General features: G+C 44.1%; 3 protein-coding genes across 3 annotated transcripts in view; 1 reads left to right on the forward strand and 2 right to left on the reverse strand.

Annotated features, from left to right (window-relative positions):
- The window catches only part of camkmt (calmodulin-lysine N-methyltransferase), a 152,562-nt gene extending 150,933 nt beyond the window's left edge, over positions 1–1,629 (reverse strand). Inside the window, exon 1 of the mRNA XM_050071644.1 lies at positions 469–1,629. The gene's annotated coding sequence lies outside the window, so the exon portion shown is untranslated. The remainder of the gene's footprint in view (positions 1–468) is intronic.
- On the forward strand, positions 111–8,813 carry prepl (prolyl endopeptidase like). Its single transcript, XM_050071639.1, has 15 exons — positions 111–425; positions 2,079–2,207; positions 2,314–2,380; positions 2,634–2,814; positions 2,924–3,006; positions 3,099–3,225; positions 3,303–3,519; positions 3,708–3,899; positions 4,217–4,429; positions 4,524–4,699; positions 4,865–5,081; positions 5,319–5,468; positions 6,499–6,625; positions 7,612–7,700; positions 8,677–8,813. Exons 1-15 carry the CDS (start codon positions 294–296, stop codon positions 8,752–8,754), a joined length of 2,178 nt encoding a protein of 725 aa, XP_049927596.1. The 5' UTR covers positions 111–293; the 3' UTR covers positions 8,755–8,813.
- A 53-nt stretch (positions 8,814–8,866) lies between these two features.
- On the reverse strand, positions 8,867–16,393 carry slc3a1 (solute carrier family 3 member 1). The gene is made up of 10 exons (XM_050071640.1): positions 15,892–16,393; positions 14,868–15,047; positions 14,612–14,757; positions 14,344–14,469; positions 13,216–13,335; positions 11,144–11,268; positions 10,494–10,695; positions 9,821–10,003; positions 9,499–9,624; positions 8,867–9,418 (listed from the first exon to the last, which is right to left on the reverse strand). Exons 1-10 carry the CDS (start codon positions 16,295–16,297, stop codon positions 8,987–8,989), a joined length of 2,046 nt encoding a protein of 681 aa, XP_049927597.1. The 5' UTR covers positions 16,298–16,393; the 3' UTR covers positions 8,867–8,986.
- Between the last annotated feature and the right edge of the window lie 350 nt (positions 16,394–16,743).

Genomic DNA, 16,743 nt, shown 5'->3' on the forward strand with positions numbered 1-16,743 from the left:
ATCATGCCCTATTGTCAGTTACACACTGCGAGCCGCGTGTATCGGAAGTCGATTATTCTAGTCTGGCATCCTTGCTACGTCATCAACAGCGGGCTTTGTTTAGGAAATAATGCACGTGCTGCTGTCAACGGAAGGATGCTTGATTTAATTAACGACATTATGAATATTTCAGCTTTAAATACAGCGTTTATTGTCGTGTTGACCGATATTAACTCACGAGGCAGTGGCAGTTAGCTACTTAAATCCACGTTATCGCTGCTGTCGCGTGTTAATTTAGCTGATTAATCTCCGTAATGGCCGTCCTCTCCTCTCTGCTGTCTTCATCTGCTCGTCTCCTTACACCAGCTCGGTTACGACTTTGGGAGCTCGCCGTGTGCAAACGGATAACATTGCTCTCCCTGTCCGTCCACCGCTGTTACACGTCGGTAAGGGTGTTCAGTTAACGGTAAAGATGCTGTTTTTACTCACCTCAGGCTCGGTGTGAGGTTACCGACTGTTAAAGCTATCTCGTCGGTAACGTCAAGTCATCCATTATTCAAAACTGGTGTCTTTTCACCAGGCTGACAAAACGGAGCCGCAGATCAGGGCAGAGGGCTGAAACTGAGCCTGTTTGGATGTGGCTCACCGCACTGACACGGAAATTAGCCACAGGAAATGGACACAAAGGCTCCTGGACAGGATAATTAATTCACAGAGTCTTCATCTTTTTACAATAATCATTTCCAAAGATACAAATAAAGCCTATGAATAATTTGAAAAGAGCAAATTATCAAGGCAGTTTGTTGAACTGAAAGTATGTCATGACACCACCCTACTAAATAATCACTTTTCCAATCCTCTTCTCCAAACCTAATGTCATCAGGGAACAATTTAGGACTCTTGCAATCATTGTGGTGAATTTAAGTACTCTGGTTATCTTACAATAACATGTTTAACACAAACAGGCCTCCCATCACTTACTCCCATATTAAACTGTATGAGCTTACACTTTAAGAAACCACTAGCGTAGGCAACTGGATTTGCGTTTCTTGAAGACCTTTCACCTTTCATCCAAGAAGCTTCTTCAGTTCAAATTAGCCAAAGACAAATTTCCACTGAGACAATAAAGTTACCTATCTATCTATCTATCTATCTATCTGTGTTGTCCCAGTGACTCTTGCACAGGCTACAAGAATACTGATTTGAACAGCAATGGCCTTTGCAATTACCAAGCTCACGGTTTCAGTCATAGTATCGGTAGAAGGATGCTGAGGTGGGAACTGCCAGGCGAGAGGCCTAGAGGAAGACCAAAGAGGAGATTTATGGATGTAGTGAAAGAGGACATGAAGTCAGTTGGTGTGAGAGAAGAGGATGCAGAGGATAGGCTTAGATGGAGGCAGATGATTCGCTGTGGCAACCCCTAAAGGGAACAGACGAAAAAAAGAAGAAGATGGTTCCAGTCACAGATTATTGCTAAAGAAAAAGAAAACTACATAAACTATTGGACATCTACCACAAAAACCCAAAGCAAACTTTAATGCTATTTGGCCCTAAACAGACAGTACGTGATGGCAAACTATCTGACTGCAGTGATGGGTCAGAAACTGAGAAAGATACTGACAATGTACAGACTCAGTGATCACAGCCGGGACATAGAGACTGGTAGACCTGGAGATAGAAGACAGGCTGTGTCAGCTCCGTCCTCAGAGACAGGTGGAGACAGAGCAACATTCCCTGCTACACCAGGACAAAGTTCTTTACAAAAATGAAATGTAATCTCCAAGATTTTGATTCACTCTCTGTTCAGACTAAAATGCAACATCTGCTTGGAGGAAATAGTGTCAGCACCAAAGATGCAGCGAGATGTCAGTGCATGTCACAGCCTGAGAGACAACCAACATTTAACATAATAGTTCATCTCATCACAGATCACACTCTGTTTATGTCTATGATTTTGTAATAATGTATTGTTGTCGATTGATTTTCTCTGTCTTAAATCGTAATTCTGCTTTGGCAACACATAAGAAATGTAATGCCAGTAAAGCTTATTGAATTGAATTGAAAGTATTTCCATGAATTATAAAGTTGTTTGATTTCAGGACACTCAAAACTCATCAGCTGATCATGTCAGCTCTGGACTTGAACGCTACAAGGACTTGCAGAAATATTTCAAAAGACGACTGAAGGCAACGTACCGCAGATTCTCCAACACGCCTGATTACTCAGTGGTAAGGCCTGTCTTCTGATATGGGTTTACATTCATGCAGCTAACTTTAGGCATTTGTGAAATTCAAAATAATATTTTACAATTCACTGTTATCTCTCTTTCTACAGGTGTGTGGACGTCACCATGTGTATTTCATTGAAGGTGATGGCATCTACAGAATGGACCAGAGACAGAGTAAGCTGAAAACATGAGTGTAGCTCGACTGTTAACAGCTTTTAAAGCTTGAAACTTGGAAACTGAGATCTGTGATGTCACTGAGTTCATTCACATTTACGAGAGAAACGGTCAAACAAGGACAGGAGACAAACAGGAGAAAATGTATTGCAGCACATTTTTCTTTTTTACCCAATTCCCACATCTGGGTCTTTATTAGAAATAATGTCCTTCCCACTTTTGTGAATGGCTCAGTTTCTCTCACCGTTTGTAGGTGAGCCGGAGCCAGAGCAGGTGCTAAATCTGGGACAAGTCTCTCAACAGGAAGAGAGGACAGGACTTGATAATGAAGAGAGGAAGCTGAGGTGTCAGTGGACTGTCCAGAGAATACGTCTGTCCCCACACGAGAAGCATCTCGCTGCCACACTTAAAGCTGCACACAGAGAGGAGCCGAGGTGAATTACACAAACAAAACATTTGACAGCAGTGTGTTTTTTTCTTTCATCGCCAAAACTGTCACAGTTACTGAATGAATAAATAAATGATTGTCCTGTAACTATCCAGGTGTGTGGTTGTGAGGCTTGAAACTTTCCCTCATCTGGATCCTCCACACGTCGTACTCACACTGGACAAAGTCTTAAGCTTTGGTACGTTTTAAATACTTTGCACTTGAGGCCATAAAACCCTGGCGAAATTAAAAGGATATTTTTTGTCTATGTTCGTGTCTGCTTTGGTGAAGAGTGGGCAACAGACCAGGTCCTGTTTTACACGACCCTGGAGGGCCTTCGCTGCAGCCGAGTGTTTCGTCTGGACCTGACCTCCACTGGCAGCAGGATCACGTCTGTGTATGAGGAAACACATCCTGAGTAAGTGTAAGCAGTGTCACATGTTGGCAGTTTCAGCTCCCGCATCATCTATAATTGATCCACCGACATCTCCCCAGTGTGTTTGTGGAGGTTGCCCTTTCCAGAGACCGACAGATACTGAGCATCAACTGCAGCAGCAGGAGCAGTTCAGAGGTGCTGCTGATTGATAGAGCAACCTCCCATTTAGAGCCTGTACTGGTTCAGCCACGCCAGCTGGACCTTCTGTACCATGTGGAGCACTGGAGACAGTATCTGATTATACTGGCTAATACAGGGCCTGGACAAGAGTATCAGGTAGAGTTTGTACAATATACACCTACAGATACACACTGTTTATGGGTTGCATACACAGAAAGAGTGTAAGTACTTGATCTCTATGAGCATGATTCTGCTGTGATAACTCAGAGAATTACATTTGCAAGGAGAAAAACATGCTGATAAATATTTTATGTTTTAATTTTAAAATCAAAATGGAAAACTAGGTGGTGCAGGCTCCTCTCTCAGAGCCTTCCATGGTCTCCTGGGTGCCTGTATTTACCCCTGGTCCTGGCACTGCAATCAAAGACATGGACGTGGTTGGAGATCACTGTGTGTTGGTTGCGAGAACACCGGCCAGTGAACTCGTCCTGATCGTGGTCCCACTGACACATCCACAGGAGGCATACACTGTGCAGGTCAGTGTGACCGAAAACTCTGAATTACTATTTCTGTCTGTGCATATCTTTCTTCTGTCCTTGCTGGCACGCCCACGATTAGTCATGTAACTTGCATCTTCACCATTTTGCTCCCTCTTGGTCTTGTTTTTCCAATAAATTGCTTTGTAGTTTGAGATAGATGGTCTTTAATGTCCCAGAGGAGCCAGTACATATTTCACACAGAAACATACAGCTGTACACAATACCTGAAATACACACTTGGTCACATCTGCACATATACATATCTTGCTTTTATGTATTAATCTCTTATACTCTTTTATTTCTACCCTCCACAGCTCCCCTCCTGGGCCTGTGCCATCCAAACCAAGAAACCAGGCATGGCAGACCAGCGCAGTGTGCTAGAGTTCTTGATTTCATCTCCAGTCCACTTCCCGGTGCCCCACTGTCTATACCTGGAGGATGGACTACTTTTATCCAGCACCGAAGATGGGTCCTCCCCAGAGACGCAGTGCAATTATACCACCACGCACTTAGAGGCCATCAGCCAAGTGAGAACACTTGACATATAAGACATATGCACACTCATGCATCTGCATACAGGCACAAAGAAGATCATTTAATAATCCTGCCTCACGTCTGTAGGATGGTACCTCGGTGCCAGTGACGCTGTTCCATACATCAGCTGTGGAGGGTTTGAAACAGACGCCACTACTGGTCCATGTCTACGGAGCTTACGGCAGAGACCTCAACATGGATTTCAGTCCAGAGAAAAGGCTGCTGCTGGAGCAGGGCTGGGCTCTGGCCTACTGCCACATCAGGTAACGTCTCACCTTTCCAGCAACCTATAAACTAACCTGATTGGTTCGGCAGGGTATTTGGTGATCAGATGCTTTATATAATTGTTCATGTACTGATGTTGTGCAGCAGGAAATTGCTGGAAAATGTCTGTTAGGGATAATTAAGTCTGAAATTCAAACTTCTAGAGGTGGAGGAGAGCGGGGTCTGTCCTGGCAAAGACAAGCTCGAGTGGAGGGGAAGCAGAGAGGAGTGGAGGACCTCAGAGCCTGCCTCCATCACCTTTTCTCCTCAGGAGTCTCCTCTCCTTTACTCACCGCCCTCACAGCCTGCAGTGCCGGGGCTGTGCCAGTAGGAGCGCTGTGCAACACACACCTACACATGATGCGGGCTGTCACGCTGCAGGTAAGATGTTAAATCACAGGAGATGTGTGTGTTTGTGTGCTTGGAGTGTGTAGCTTTACTGTTACTCTATGTAAGAATATAAAGAACTCTGTGTATTCCTCAAGGGCACTTTAACAGAGCAGGCGCTTGCCAATATGTGAGGGTTAAATATGGACTGAAGGACAGTCTCCCTTCTTGTTACAGCACAGTTTACACACACACAAACACATCCAATGCCATCTCTTTTTCTGTGCTCAGGCTCCTTTCCTGGATGTGTTGGGAACTATGGAGAATCCCAGCCTGCCTCTGACGTTGGAGGACAGGGAAGAATGGGGGGACCCAGTCGGGAACCCAGAACACAGACTCACCATCTCCTCCTACTGTCCCCTTCACAACATTACCCCTCAGGTATGGAGAGGAAAGGAAGAGGAAGAAGATGCAGCTGCAGTTTGTTGTGCACTGGCTTTAGAAATGCATTTTGGCACAAGATTTTTTTAGGCATCAATACTGTGATTTAAGGTTTTACTATAAGAGTCAATTTGATTCATGTGCTGCCATGTAGTTTCATACTTGATTTTTGTTTGCAATGTAAATTGGCCTGTTCTGGTAGCGACCAGACAGTTAAATGGACGCATTTTCGTCCAGAAAATTATTATTTTCACTATTTAATTCACTATAGAAGCCATTTGGTGTTAGTAAGCATCGTAAGAGTGACTATGCTGAACATAGGTTTCACTATCATCACAGTTATCTCCTCAGCTGTAGTTGAAAATGATCCAATTCAGGTCTTAATCGTATCTCAAACAAAAAAATCTCCTCAGATTGGAGGTCTCTGAAGAGAAATCTTATCAAATGGGGGTCTGTGACCTAATTGGTATCAATTTAAGGGAGCTTGACACGCAAAAGGTTGAGAGCCACTGTGCTAATCTGTACTGAAAATGTAGGAAAAGCCTCATAAATGTTGATTATGGGGAAACAGAAGACAAGTAATATTGATAAATAGCAGTGAAAATCACAAGTTTTACCATGATATGATATCACATTGATTCCTTGGACGATATGATGTTTGCTGACATCACAAAATCTGCCCCATACGATTTCGCTTCAGTTCAGGGGCCTGTGATCCATCTGAGACAATATCAGTAAATATCCTCGTTTGAATGTTTCAAAGGGACGTGTGTTTGGACAGAAATAGTGACACAGACGTGCCATGGGAACGTCTAAATTATGGCGTATCGTATAGATGATGATAGAGATGACAAGATTTTTTTTAATTTGCATCAATGATAATGGATTGTTGATCACTGAATTGATAGATCGATCCAGATCGGTGTTGTTACAGCCCTAATGATTAATACCTTTAGCCAAGCACTGTAATGTAAACTACTGTGGGTTAACCATCTCTGTTTGTGTGTGCGTTTGCGACTGTGTGAGCCAGCGCTACCCATCAATTCTGCTGACGGCCTACAACGATGACGCCAGGGTTCCTCTGGCAGGTGTCCTCAAATACGCCGAGCAGCTAAGCAACGCCATTCATACACACTTCACCACGAAGCCAAAGTCAGGTGTGTTGCACGCATGCTGTCACAGCAGCTTCGTCACTTGTTGATCACTTGGATGCATATGTGTGCAGCCATGCATGCTACTGTACAGTTGCCTGTGCTGTGTGTGTTGTTTCCACATCGTTTTAGGTGTAATTTCTGCATCATCAGAGGTTTTAATAGTTCAGGGTCGGCTCCCAATAGTAGTGTCAGTGTGCAATCCGCTGCAGCAGACGTATGGCTGTCTGTCTGGGGAAACTGCGAACAGCGTTTGAAGTTCATGACCAAAGTATAGCATAGGTCACCTTGTAGTATAGCGTGTGTGTGTGTGTGTCAGCTAATTGCTCTCATTTCCCCCTCGACAGGCTCTTTCTCCCTCTCACTTATAATCTGCCTTCCCCACATTGGTGGTACTCCTCTTTACACCCCTCTCTCTCTCTCTCTCTACCTTCACTCTTCTTGTTTCAGATGCACACATTATCTCTCTCTTTCCCCCCCTGTCTCACTTTTCTGTTGTTCATACACACATACAGCCGGCAGCTTAAGTGTCTGTGTATGTGTGTATACGTCTCCCTAATCTGTCTCCCTCTGTTCTCCGGAGTCTTTGATAAAGTGCTGATGGCATAGACACATGCAGGCGGGTGGGCAGGCCCATTAGCATGGTAAAGAGATAGTGTATCAGAGCAAGAGATTAGACGCCACAGACTGGGAGCTGTCAAGGTCAAGACCGCACTTGTGAAACAGCCTGTGCCACAGAGACGGGGAGGGAGGGGGGGGTGATATGGTGGGGTTTGAGAAGAGGGAGGGCAATATCAGATGGGAGCACGAATGAATGAAAGGAGAGTAAAGACAGAGTCAGAGGAGAGAGAGAGAGAGAAGATTTGGGGCAACTGGACAGAGGGAGAAGGGGGCATACAGTAAGATAAGAGAAATGCCTGAGAGGAAGTTTTAAACGTTAGAGATCTTCTTCGCCGCTCGGCCTTTGACTTCTCTCTTCCTGTTTCTTCTAGAACGTGAAACAGCACCAAACGTAGTTCTGAACATCCAACCTGGAGCAAATCACCTCGGACCTGAAGACTTTGAGCTGATGCTGGAGGAGGTAATGCTCTCTCCTGTCTTAAACAGGTTTTTAAAGTCTAGCTTTTTAAATGTGTGCTTCCAAATGCAACTACAGATAAGGTAAATCAGACACAAGCAGCTGTGTTAGATTCATTTTCTCTCAATTAATACTTTTGCTCTTAAATCCACTTAAAATGCACATCCATGCTGAAAAATGACAATGTTGTAAAGACTATTAGTTTTAAATCCCCACTGCCAAATCAGAGTGTCCACAGGTACCAGACACTTAAATTTAATCCTGTTAAAAGTAATTTTTAACCTCATTTAAGCTCAGTTTTTGGATAGATAAATATTTTCTTCTTCAGGCATTACAGGTAAGTATAAAGGTCCTGTGCAAAGGTGTGTTTAATGTATTAAGTCAAAAACGTGGATTAGCTTCAGTGGTACTTTTAGAGATTTCTAACATGAGAAATGTGGACTTTTATCCAGAAGAGTTTGACTCACTTAGACAAAAACAAATTAAGATGGATAAATGGAATGAGATCAAATGTTTGTGGCAATAAATACCTCACAAAATCACATTTAAGACTATTTATAAAATTGAATTTAAGACTTTTTAAGGACCTGTAGACACACTAGAAATATTTATACCTGCACAGTTTGGGTGTGAATCCAATCTTCTGTTTCTCGTATACATCTCAATCCATTTACCCAAATCACACATAAAATCTTGTGTCTTATCCTTGAGGGATCTAGCCATGTGGATAGAAGTCTTCATTTTATTCTCCAAGGTTTGGAGACACTGAAATACAACGGAGGTGAATGGACTTTGTATCCTATTTAGCACTTAAATTACTTGTGACCACACCATCTGCCGAATCTGAGCTGCACCCTGGAGTTTTGCATTATTAATTTAGCCCAATCCCTTCCTCACGTTGTGAATGCTCACATTAGTTTTGTTGAGTTGATGGGTACAGACTGACTAATGTGACCTCTATCTTTTCTCCCTGACGCAGGAAGCCCTCACGCTAGCGTTCCTGTACACAGAGCTGGGCCTGGACCGTCCTCGGCCTCCACGCAAGAGGAAGAGATAGCAGGAGGAAGTCAGGAATAAAACAGCAATGACCCAAACATCTACCATGACAGCCACAACAAGTAGGATGACACAACAGTGCCAGTAGAAGAGAGGACAACATCAACAGTTAATGTATCTGCAGTGATCCTTTTTATTATCAGTCGTCTTACAGAGGAAACACTTAAGAAGACTCTTAACGATTTGATTGCTGCTGTGAAACTGTAATAACTGAATGCCACAGTCTACTTGTATTAGCATTTATAAAGTATGTCTATGGCACTCAGATAGCAGGCCTTCTCAGAGACGTAGCACTGGTCACGGTGGTTGCGGTTAAACCGAGTGTGGGTGGAGTACTGGATCAGCAAACCCTCCCCTGCCTCTGTCAGGATACGAGACTTTTGCAGCACTTTGCCGTCGTTGACTTGGTTTGTGCTCATCAGCACCGTCAGCTGATCTGGTAACTCCCAAACGGAGGAGAGATCAGTGACGGCAGATTTTTTACCAAAGTTCAGCACCACGAGGAAAGCTCGGCCGAGCCCGTCCAGCTCTCTGAGGTAAGAGAAGACGCTGGCGTCAGCGTGGACGTAGCAGAACCAGCCACGGTGAAGGGGGAGCTCGGACTGACGCAGGGTGTTCAGGAAGCGGTATTGAGCCAGAACAGAACCTTCTTCTTTCTTCTGGACCTAGAAGGGGACACATGTTTTAAAATAAACATATAAGAGATGTTTCTCGAGAGCTGAAATGTATAGAAAGAGTTCTTTACCTCCACATTGACGCTCCTGTAGTCGGGGTGTACAGGCAGCCAGGTGGTGTTGGTTTTGTTGTTGAAGCCTGCGTTCATGTCACCAGTCCACTGCATTGGAGAGCGCTGAGGGTCTCGACTGGCGCTCTGCAGTGAAAGGACAGGACAGCAATCATTTTTGCACTTTTATTATACACAGTGGAGATTGTACTTTGTGGCCTTTTTCCAGGTTGTATTTTGTGGTGTAGTTGAAGACATTTATTTCACTATTTATAGTCTGAACACATTTTGTCTGTATTTGGCAGAGACGTTACAGTGAGTATTTTTTTCCCACAGCACTGACCAAGTTGTATTTGCCAGCAGGGTCCTGTATCTGACTGTCTGTGATGTTTATGTTCTCCATGCCGATCTCCTCGCCGTAGTAGGTGGTGGCTGTGCCTGGGAGGGTCAGCAGCAGCATGTTGATGACACGAGTGTAGGTCTGACCAGCACTGGAGGCAATCCGAGGCCTGTCATGGTTCCCAACCTGATAACAGTGGAGACATAAAAGAGAAGGTGGAGAGGTTAGTGAGATAAGTTGGGAGGGAGGACGGCAGGGTGAAGTGGGTGGGTTGGGGTCATGGAAGAAAGGCTGATGTTTTAAAGTGAGGGATATGGTGGGAAAGATAGATGGAGATAAAGAGAGAAGCCTGAGAGCAGTTGAGATGGGCTTATACTGTCACAGAGGAGTGTAGCTCACACTGGAAACACTTTGCTGTGACAAAGGAAATCCTAATCCGCTGGTAGCTGAGCCATGAAGGAAAGTGAAGCATGCAACTTTGTTTTTTAGCATCAAAATGTGATTCTTTACTCTGTAATCGATAGCAATTATGTTGTGTATTATGTGTGCTCCAGTTACTTTGTGGTCTTAACTAACCAGCAGATGAGGAGGAGAGGAGAAAGGTGAAAGAGAAGTACAAGGGTCTCATTTTTAAAGGAGCCAAGAATCTAATATGTCAATTTGACTGGCGACTCACCACCCAGTTGGGCCATTGTCCCTCGGGCATGTTGGCCATCCACAGGTGGACCAGATCTTTAGCCCACAGGCCACTGGTGTTCTGAGGCAGGTCCAGCAGGTAGAAGTTAAAGGGGAAGTCACTTTCTTTAACCAGTGAGGTGCCGTAGTACATCATGGTCTTGTCCACCTCATGGTAATCATAAGACTCCGTCACCATGAACCTGCAGTCGAGCAAGTTAACAGGTAACTAGATTTGATTTTATGTGTGATATGTAGACGCAAATTAAAGGGAAATTTCGGTTTATTTCAACCTGTCTCCTATCATCCTAAATTTGTTTCAAGTGACTAGTGACATAGAAATAATAGTTAGCATGTTAGCCGTTAGCCTAGATACAGCCGTAGCATCAGACCTGTTAAAACGTAAGTGAACGGGCAACCTTCAAGTGCAAAGTTAGTCCACTAAACAAGCTTTTTTTCCACAAAGACCGCCTCATATCGTTAGGATAAATGTCAGAGAACATATAGAAAACGACATGTAAACGTGTTGTCTTACCTTACCGGTGTGCTGCCATGCCAAGACAAGATAGTTTTACACTTCATTCGTAAGTAAGAGCATCACCATTCCCATCTGTACAATAGCATTGTTGAATTGCTAATGGCCTTCAGTACCTGTATCTGCCAGGCTCACGGCTGTAGTCATCCATCACTGCCCTCCAGTCCCTCAGCAGGTCATGCAAACCCAGCTGACTGGTGGTGTAGTCATGGTGAAGGTCCCACTCTGACGTCACATCCTCCTGGAGTGTTAGGAATATAAAGAAAAATGAGGTAATGTAGCTATTATTGGATTTCTAAGTGTTACAGTCAGGTTTTACATTTGGTTTAGGGCACTAGTGGTTCATTCATGGTAAAACTTCCACCCTGAGAGCATCACCTATAGTGGGTTAAGAGAGCCCAACAGTGTTCTCCTCTGCCCACTGGGAGTTAGGCGAGCTTGGGTGTAAATGTGTCCCTTTGTCAGGCCAAAGCACGGGGACGAGTCACAGACCAGGCAGCTGGACAATAAGTAGAAACCAGATCCAGAGAGGGGAGAGGCTCAATAATGAAGGTGTGCTCATTGTTAAGGAGGTTTTTACAAAGGTCTCTCCCTCTCCAAAAGTGTGTTCGGTTTGTCTGTTCTGGGCTACCGTGGAAACATGGTAGCACAACATGGCGATCTCCGTGGATGAGGACCCGCTCCCTATGTAGATGTGAACAGCTCATTCTGAGATAATAAAAACACAACAATTCTTATTTTTAGATGATTATTAATTGAGAAAACATACTCGTTATATTATATTCCATATCTTCCCCCTAAATCCTACACACTGGACCTTTAAGTTACACCCATGTCACCACAAAAACCAGTGCACAACACTTAAGGGAACCAGCCTGGGACCTGCTTCAGCCCTGAAAGCCCTATAATGCCCCTAAAAATTAACACCTAGTCTGCATATCTTTTTGTGTGGGAGAAACTCAAACACAGGGACAACCCACAAACCCCACACAGAAACCACCAGCCCATGACTCTATTCACAGACTTTATTACTGAGGCAGCAGCGCTAACCACTGAGCTCACGTGCTGCCAAATGAGCAAAGTGTTCAGCCAACAGCCAGTAAAGAACAAACTGACTCAGTTTAAAGCGAAAACCGGCACTAAACCACTAAAGCAATAATAACACAGATAGCTGCTCAGGTATGATTGTCTGACTCATATTCATGGCCGCTGTAAAATTCTCAATATCCCACTAAACAAACAGCTTTGACTTTTTATTGAAATGTTGTGATTAAAGTTTTTTGTAAACACATGAAAATCTCTGAGTTCCCAACAGTGACCCTTGTTTAACACCACTACAAAGCCCAGTTTGGCGTGGGTTATCAGTGGGTCAGTGCTGCTGTGAGGTTCCCTCTCAGTCAGCAGTAAGTAGACGAGTCAGTCTCAGTATTACAGAGTTATTCTTCAGTGGTAAGTAAATCCCAGTGACTTGCTAATCCACCAAAATATGCCTCTTTGCTACTAATCTGTCCTCAGTGAGAAATAACTTAAGTCTCCACGGAACAAAAACTCTTTCTCAGTGAGCTTAACTCTGCGTGAATCATGAACCCTTTGAATTCCAGTATGAGTATTTTCCCCAGAGGAGCACAAGATGACCCTGCCATTTAAGCTGGAGATAAATGATGAATGATACATCATGCACACTGCGGACTCTCCCACTCAGCTGTTGATTATGTTTGTCCGACCGGCTCCTGTGGAAAGTACTGCTTCAGTGGAGCTGCCTCTGCCCACAGGGCCGCTTTTATCCCTCAGATCGTTAAAATCTGGACTCTGACATGTCACGCTTTATGTAATTCGAAAAAATATCATCATAATATAATTGCATAACAATGCTACAACAGAGATTGGTAACTGAAACTGAACTTTGAGCTCGGAGGAGGAAGAGCTGCAAGGTTATGAGGACACTAGAGCCGTGGCAGGAGGTAAACAAACTGTAAACAGATAAACCTTACTGACTGAGCAGACCCTCTGAGTATTGTTTGACATGGATCAATTTCAACTAGCAGATCAGACAGATGTTACCATATGTAAGGACAAACAGCTGCTAGGTCTATGCAGACAGATGTTGCTGCCTGACAAAAATGGTGCCCATTAGAGTAAACAATGGGACAGTGGCCCAACTGAACTGAGTGAGTGAGGTGACACTCACCGGTGCTTTGTTTGGGTCCACCTGTGGTTCATCCCTCAAGTGTGTGGCCTCCAGGAGATGCTTCACTGCATCTATCCGAAACCCGTCCACTCCCTTCCCCAGCCAGAAATGTATAATGTCCTAAAATGAAACAAGAAATATAATATAACAGTGTATCCACATTATGACTGAGAATATATCAGAATCTAAATCAGGTGTATTTGTCACTTCCATATTACACAGTCAGCATACATGGGAGCGAAATACAGATCTCCACAGATCAGGTCGTGATTCATTCATTCATTCATTCATCTTTTGTAACCACTTATCCTGGATCCTGGACAGGTCACCAGACTATCACAGGGCTGACACATAGAGACAGACAACCATTCACACCTACGGACAATTTAGAGTCACCAATTAACCTGCATGTCTTTGGACTGTGGGAGGAAGCTGGAGTACCTGGAGGAAACCCACGCTGATACAGGGAGAACATGCAAACTCCACACAGGAGGGCTCCCCCACCAGCAAGGTGATTTAAAATCTAATTGCAGGAAAACTGTCAATTATAATGGTGCATCTTTTATGACTCTGCAGTTCTCATAGGCCTGTGTTCTTTGTGTTTATGCTAGCAACATGTGTTTCGGTGTCGCAGGTTTAAACACAACACAAAATAATGCACTTTCATAAATTGCAACTTATTCATAAAAATTGATACAAAATATTGGGGAATCAATAACGTACCACAAAACACTGAGATACTCAAGTGTACCGATATTTTCTTACGCCCCTACTGAGTACAAGACCAGACTCATTAGTGCCAAAGTGTCATTTGTTCACTCATGCAGAGTCTGTCATTTCTTTTCTTGAACTTTGAGCTGTGTGAAGCAGAAACACATAAGAATTAACTTGTCTAAGTTAATGTGTAATCAGATAGCCATCACAAATTATCGCTACAGATCACACAGGATTGTGGACACCTCAACAGTCGCGGGACATGAGAGAAGACAAAATAGATGAGGACACTGACTGAGGTTTTAGGATGAGATATGAGTCACCAAAGACAAATGTTTCTAGGTGTGAGTCAATAGAGGAGATAATGTGTGTGAGGCATGTGAGCAAGAGCAGTGTGTGGTCATGTAATCTTACAGTCATCTCTCTGCGGACATGAGGGTTTCTGAAGTTCAGGTCTGGTTGCTCCTTGAGGAACTGGTGCAGGTAGCATTGTCCTCTAACGTCATCATAGGTCCATGACGAGTTCCCGAACACACTCACCTGAGAGGAGAAGAGGATTAGTTGACCTTAAGAAATTATCCATCTTTGTAACTCCACATCATCCGTTTGTAAATTCCAATACATCACAGCTATCTCTATAGTGCAGTGCATCAGTGAGGGGTCAGTCTAAATCAGTACTGACCCAGTTGTTAGGCCTCGGGTCGGTTTCATTGCAGTCAGTCCAGACGTAGTAATCCTTGTAGTGAGGATCTCTAGTCCGGCTCAAGTTGAACCAGCGGTGTCGGTCGCTGGTGTGATTGGGAATGAAATCCATGATCAGCTTCAAACCTTTTGGACACAGAAACAGATTAATATCATTCATTAGTATCATTCAAATACTCTTCTACTACTAAACCAAGGTGTGGTGATGCACCATCAGGGGACATGACAGCACACACCTTTTTTGTGCATCTCAGTCAGGAGCTCCTCAAAGTCGTGCATGGTTCCAAAGAGTGGGTCGATGGCCTGGAAATCTTCCACGTCATAGCCGAAGTCCTTCATAGGAGAGCGGTAGAACGGACTGATCCACACTGACTTGATGTTCAGGTACTGGAAGTGATCGAGCTGCTCCTGAATTCCTGCCGGACCAGAGGCACCACAGGGATGAATACTGGAGTCCCAATGACAACGCCAGAGTCAAATAAGTTTAGGGGGGGGGGGGTGACATCCAGCGAAAGGTCATGGGCTGCAACCAAACCCATGACTGCTGCAGAAAGAACACTGGGACACCCACTCTACTGGGCACCTAGGGAAATACAGTTTTGATTTGATTTTTATAGCTACATATTGTTTTCTGGAGATACTTCACGAATTGAGGATAGTTTGAGTTGTAATGACAAATACAGTACAAAATGTGTTTTAAGGCACCACTTTATTCATTGATATGAGTTAACCATTCATGGAAAATACATTAACTCATGTTTTTTTGTTGAGAAAAGGTCTGATAAGACTGTATATTGTCATCACAGGTGGTTTCTCATGATCAGATCTGATCAAAAAATAACACATAATAAAGTTTCTTAATCAATCTGTTTTTGTAACTAATAATTAATTAGTGTATTTTGTATTTGGAACATAATTGTCCTTGAATGGGCTAATACACTGTTAAAAAAATGGATTTTAAGGGAAGGGAAGTGGTCCAAAGAGTGTACCTGATGAACCTAAGAGCTATTTAGAGGATACAGTGTCCTGTTGGAGGAAGATTTCTCTTAAATGGGCAACTAAAAGTTATTCCTGTTACATAATTATAATTAATGTGTTAAGCATTACTAAATGACTTGAATGCAGCTGTTAATTACAGGTTATGAACCCTCCGTAAAGGGTGAGTTAAAAGAAAGAAACACTGAGTTTTGTAAAGGAGGTTTAATGAAAGATCATGACCTCCATCATCAGAACAATGCAGCAGGGTCAGGGTCATCTCACCTTTGAGGTCTCCGACCCCGTCTCCATCGGAGTCCCTGAAGGACCGGGGGTAGACCTGGTACACCGGGGAGGTCTGCCACCAGTTGAGGCACCGCGGCGACAGCACGATCACAGTGACGGTGACCGCCACCAGCGCCAGGGTGCAGGCCACCGTCAGCCAGAACAGGATCTCTCGGGGCACGCGGTACTTGGCCTGGGAGGAGTACAGCAGCAGCACCTCCTTGGGCATCCCGGCGTACGGCTTGATCTGCGTGTACTCCTCCTCAGCCGCGTCCGGGTCCGGGTCCACCTTCAGCGCGGTGGAGTCGCGCTTCTCCCCCGGGTCTGCGTGGATGGTGTCCGCCGGTGTCACAACGCCGTCTACACCCCCAAACCCCGGGTTCCTGGTGCACTCCCCCAGCTCCATTCTCCCGGTGTCCTTCGTAAAACTAAGTTTCTATAATGAAGAGGAAAACCTGAAAACAACCGCTCTTCTTCCTCAGAGAGACCGACTGAGTGTGAGGAGCCAACATTAACTAATCTAACTGTTCCTGTGGGGTCAGAGTACACACACACACACACACACACACACACACACACACACACACACATACACACACAGTGCCACCTGAGGAATGTGGGAAACTGGAGAGTTGGATGTGAATGGTTGCAGATTAACTCCAGTGTTGGCTGCGGCTTGTTGTGGCAGAATTACTCCTGCCCTGAACATACTCCAATAAAACTTTGATAAAAGTAGCATGACCACAGTTTGAAAATACTCTAGTACAAAAGTAATTTGATTAAAATATTGCTCGAGCCATAGCACATTAGGTTACATCACCAAAATATACTTCAGTATCAGTAGTAGGCTAA

The sequence above is a fragment of the Epinephelus moara genome, chromosome 19 (genome assembly GCF_006386435.1).
Source record: "Epinephelus moara isolate mb chromosome 19, YSFRI_EMoa_1.0, whole genome shotgun sequence".
NCBI lineage: Eukaryota > Metazoa > Chordata > Actinopteri > Perciformes > Serranidae > Epinephelus > Epinephelus moara.

What these genes read in the sequence shown, in the direction of transcription:
- prepl (XM_050071639.1), top strand. Translation starts at nt 294, where the DNA reads ATGGCCGTCCTCTCCTCTCTGCTGTCTTCATCTGCTCGTCTCCTTACA. An exon ending in GGACAAAGTCTTAAGCTTTG is followed by an intron (nt 3,007 to 3,098) that starts GTACGTTTTAAA and finishes GCTTTGGTGAAG; the next exon opens with AGTGGGCAACAGACCAGGTC. An exon ending in CTGGCCTACTGCCACATCAG is followed by an intron (nt 4,700 to 4,864) that starts GTAACGTCTCAC and finishes TCAAACTTCTAG; the next exon opens with AGGTGGAGGAGAGCGGGGTC.
- slc3a1 (XM_050071640.1), bottom strand. Translation starts at nt 16,297, where the DNA reads ATGGAGCTGGGGGAGTGCACCAGGAACCCGGGGTTTGGGGGTGTAGAC. An exon ending in CGGGGTCGGAGACCTCAAAG is followed by an intron (nt 15,048 to 15,891) that starts GTGAGATGACCC and finishes CTGGTCCGGCAG; the next exon opens with GAATTCAGGAGCAGCTCGAT. An exon ending in TGGACCCAAACAAAGCACCG is followed by an intron (nt 11,269 to 13,215) that starts GTGAGTGTCACC and finishes CTAACACTCCAG; the next exon opens with GAGGATGTGACGTCAGAGTG.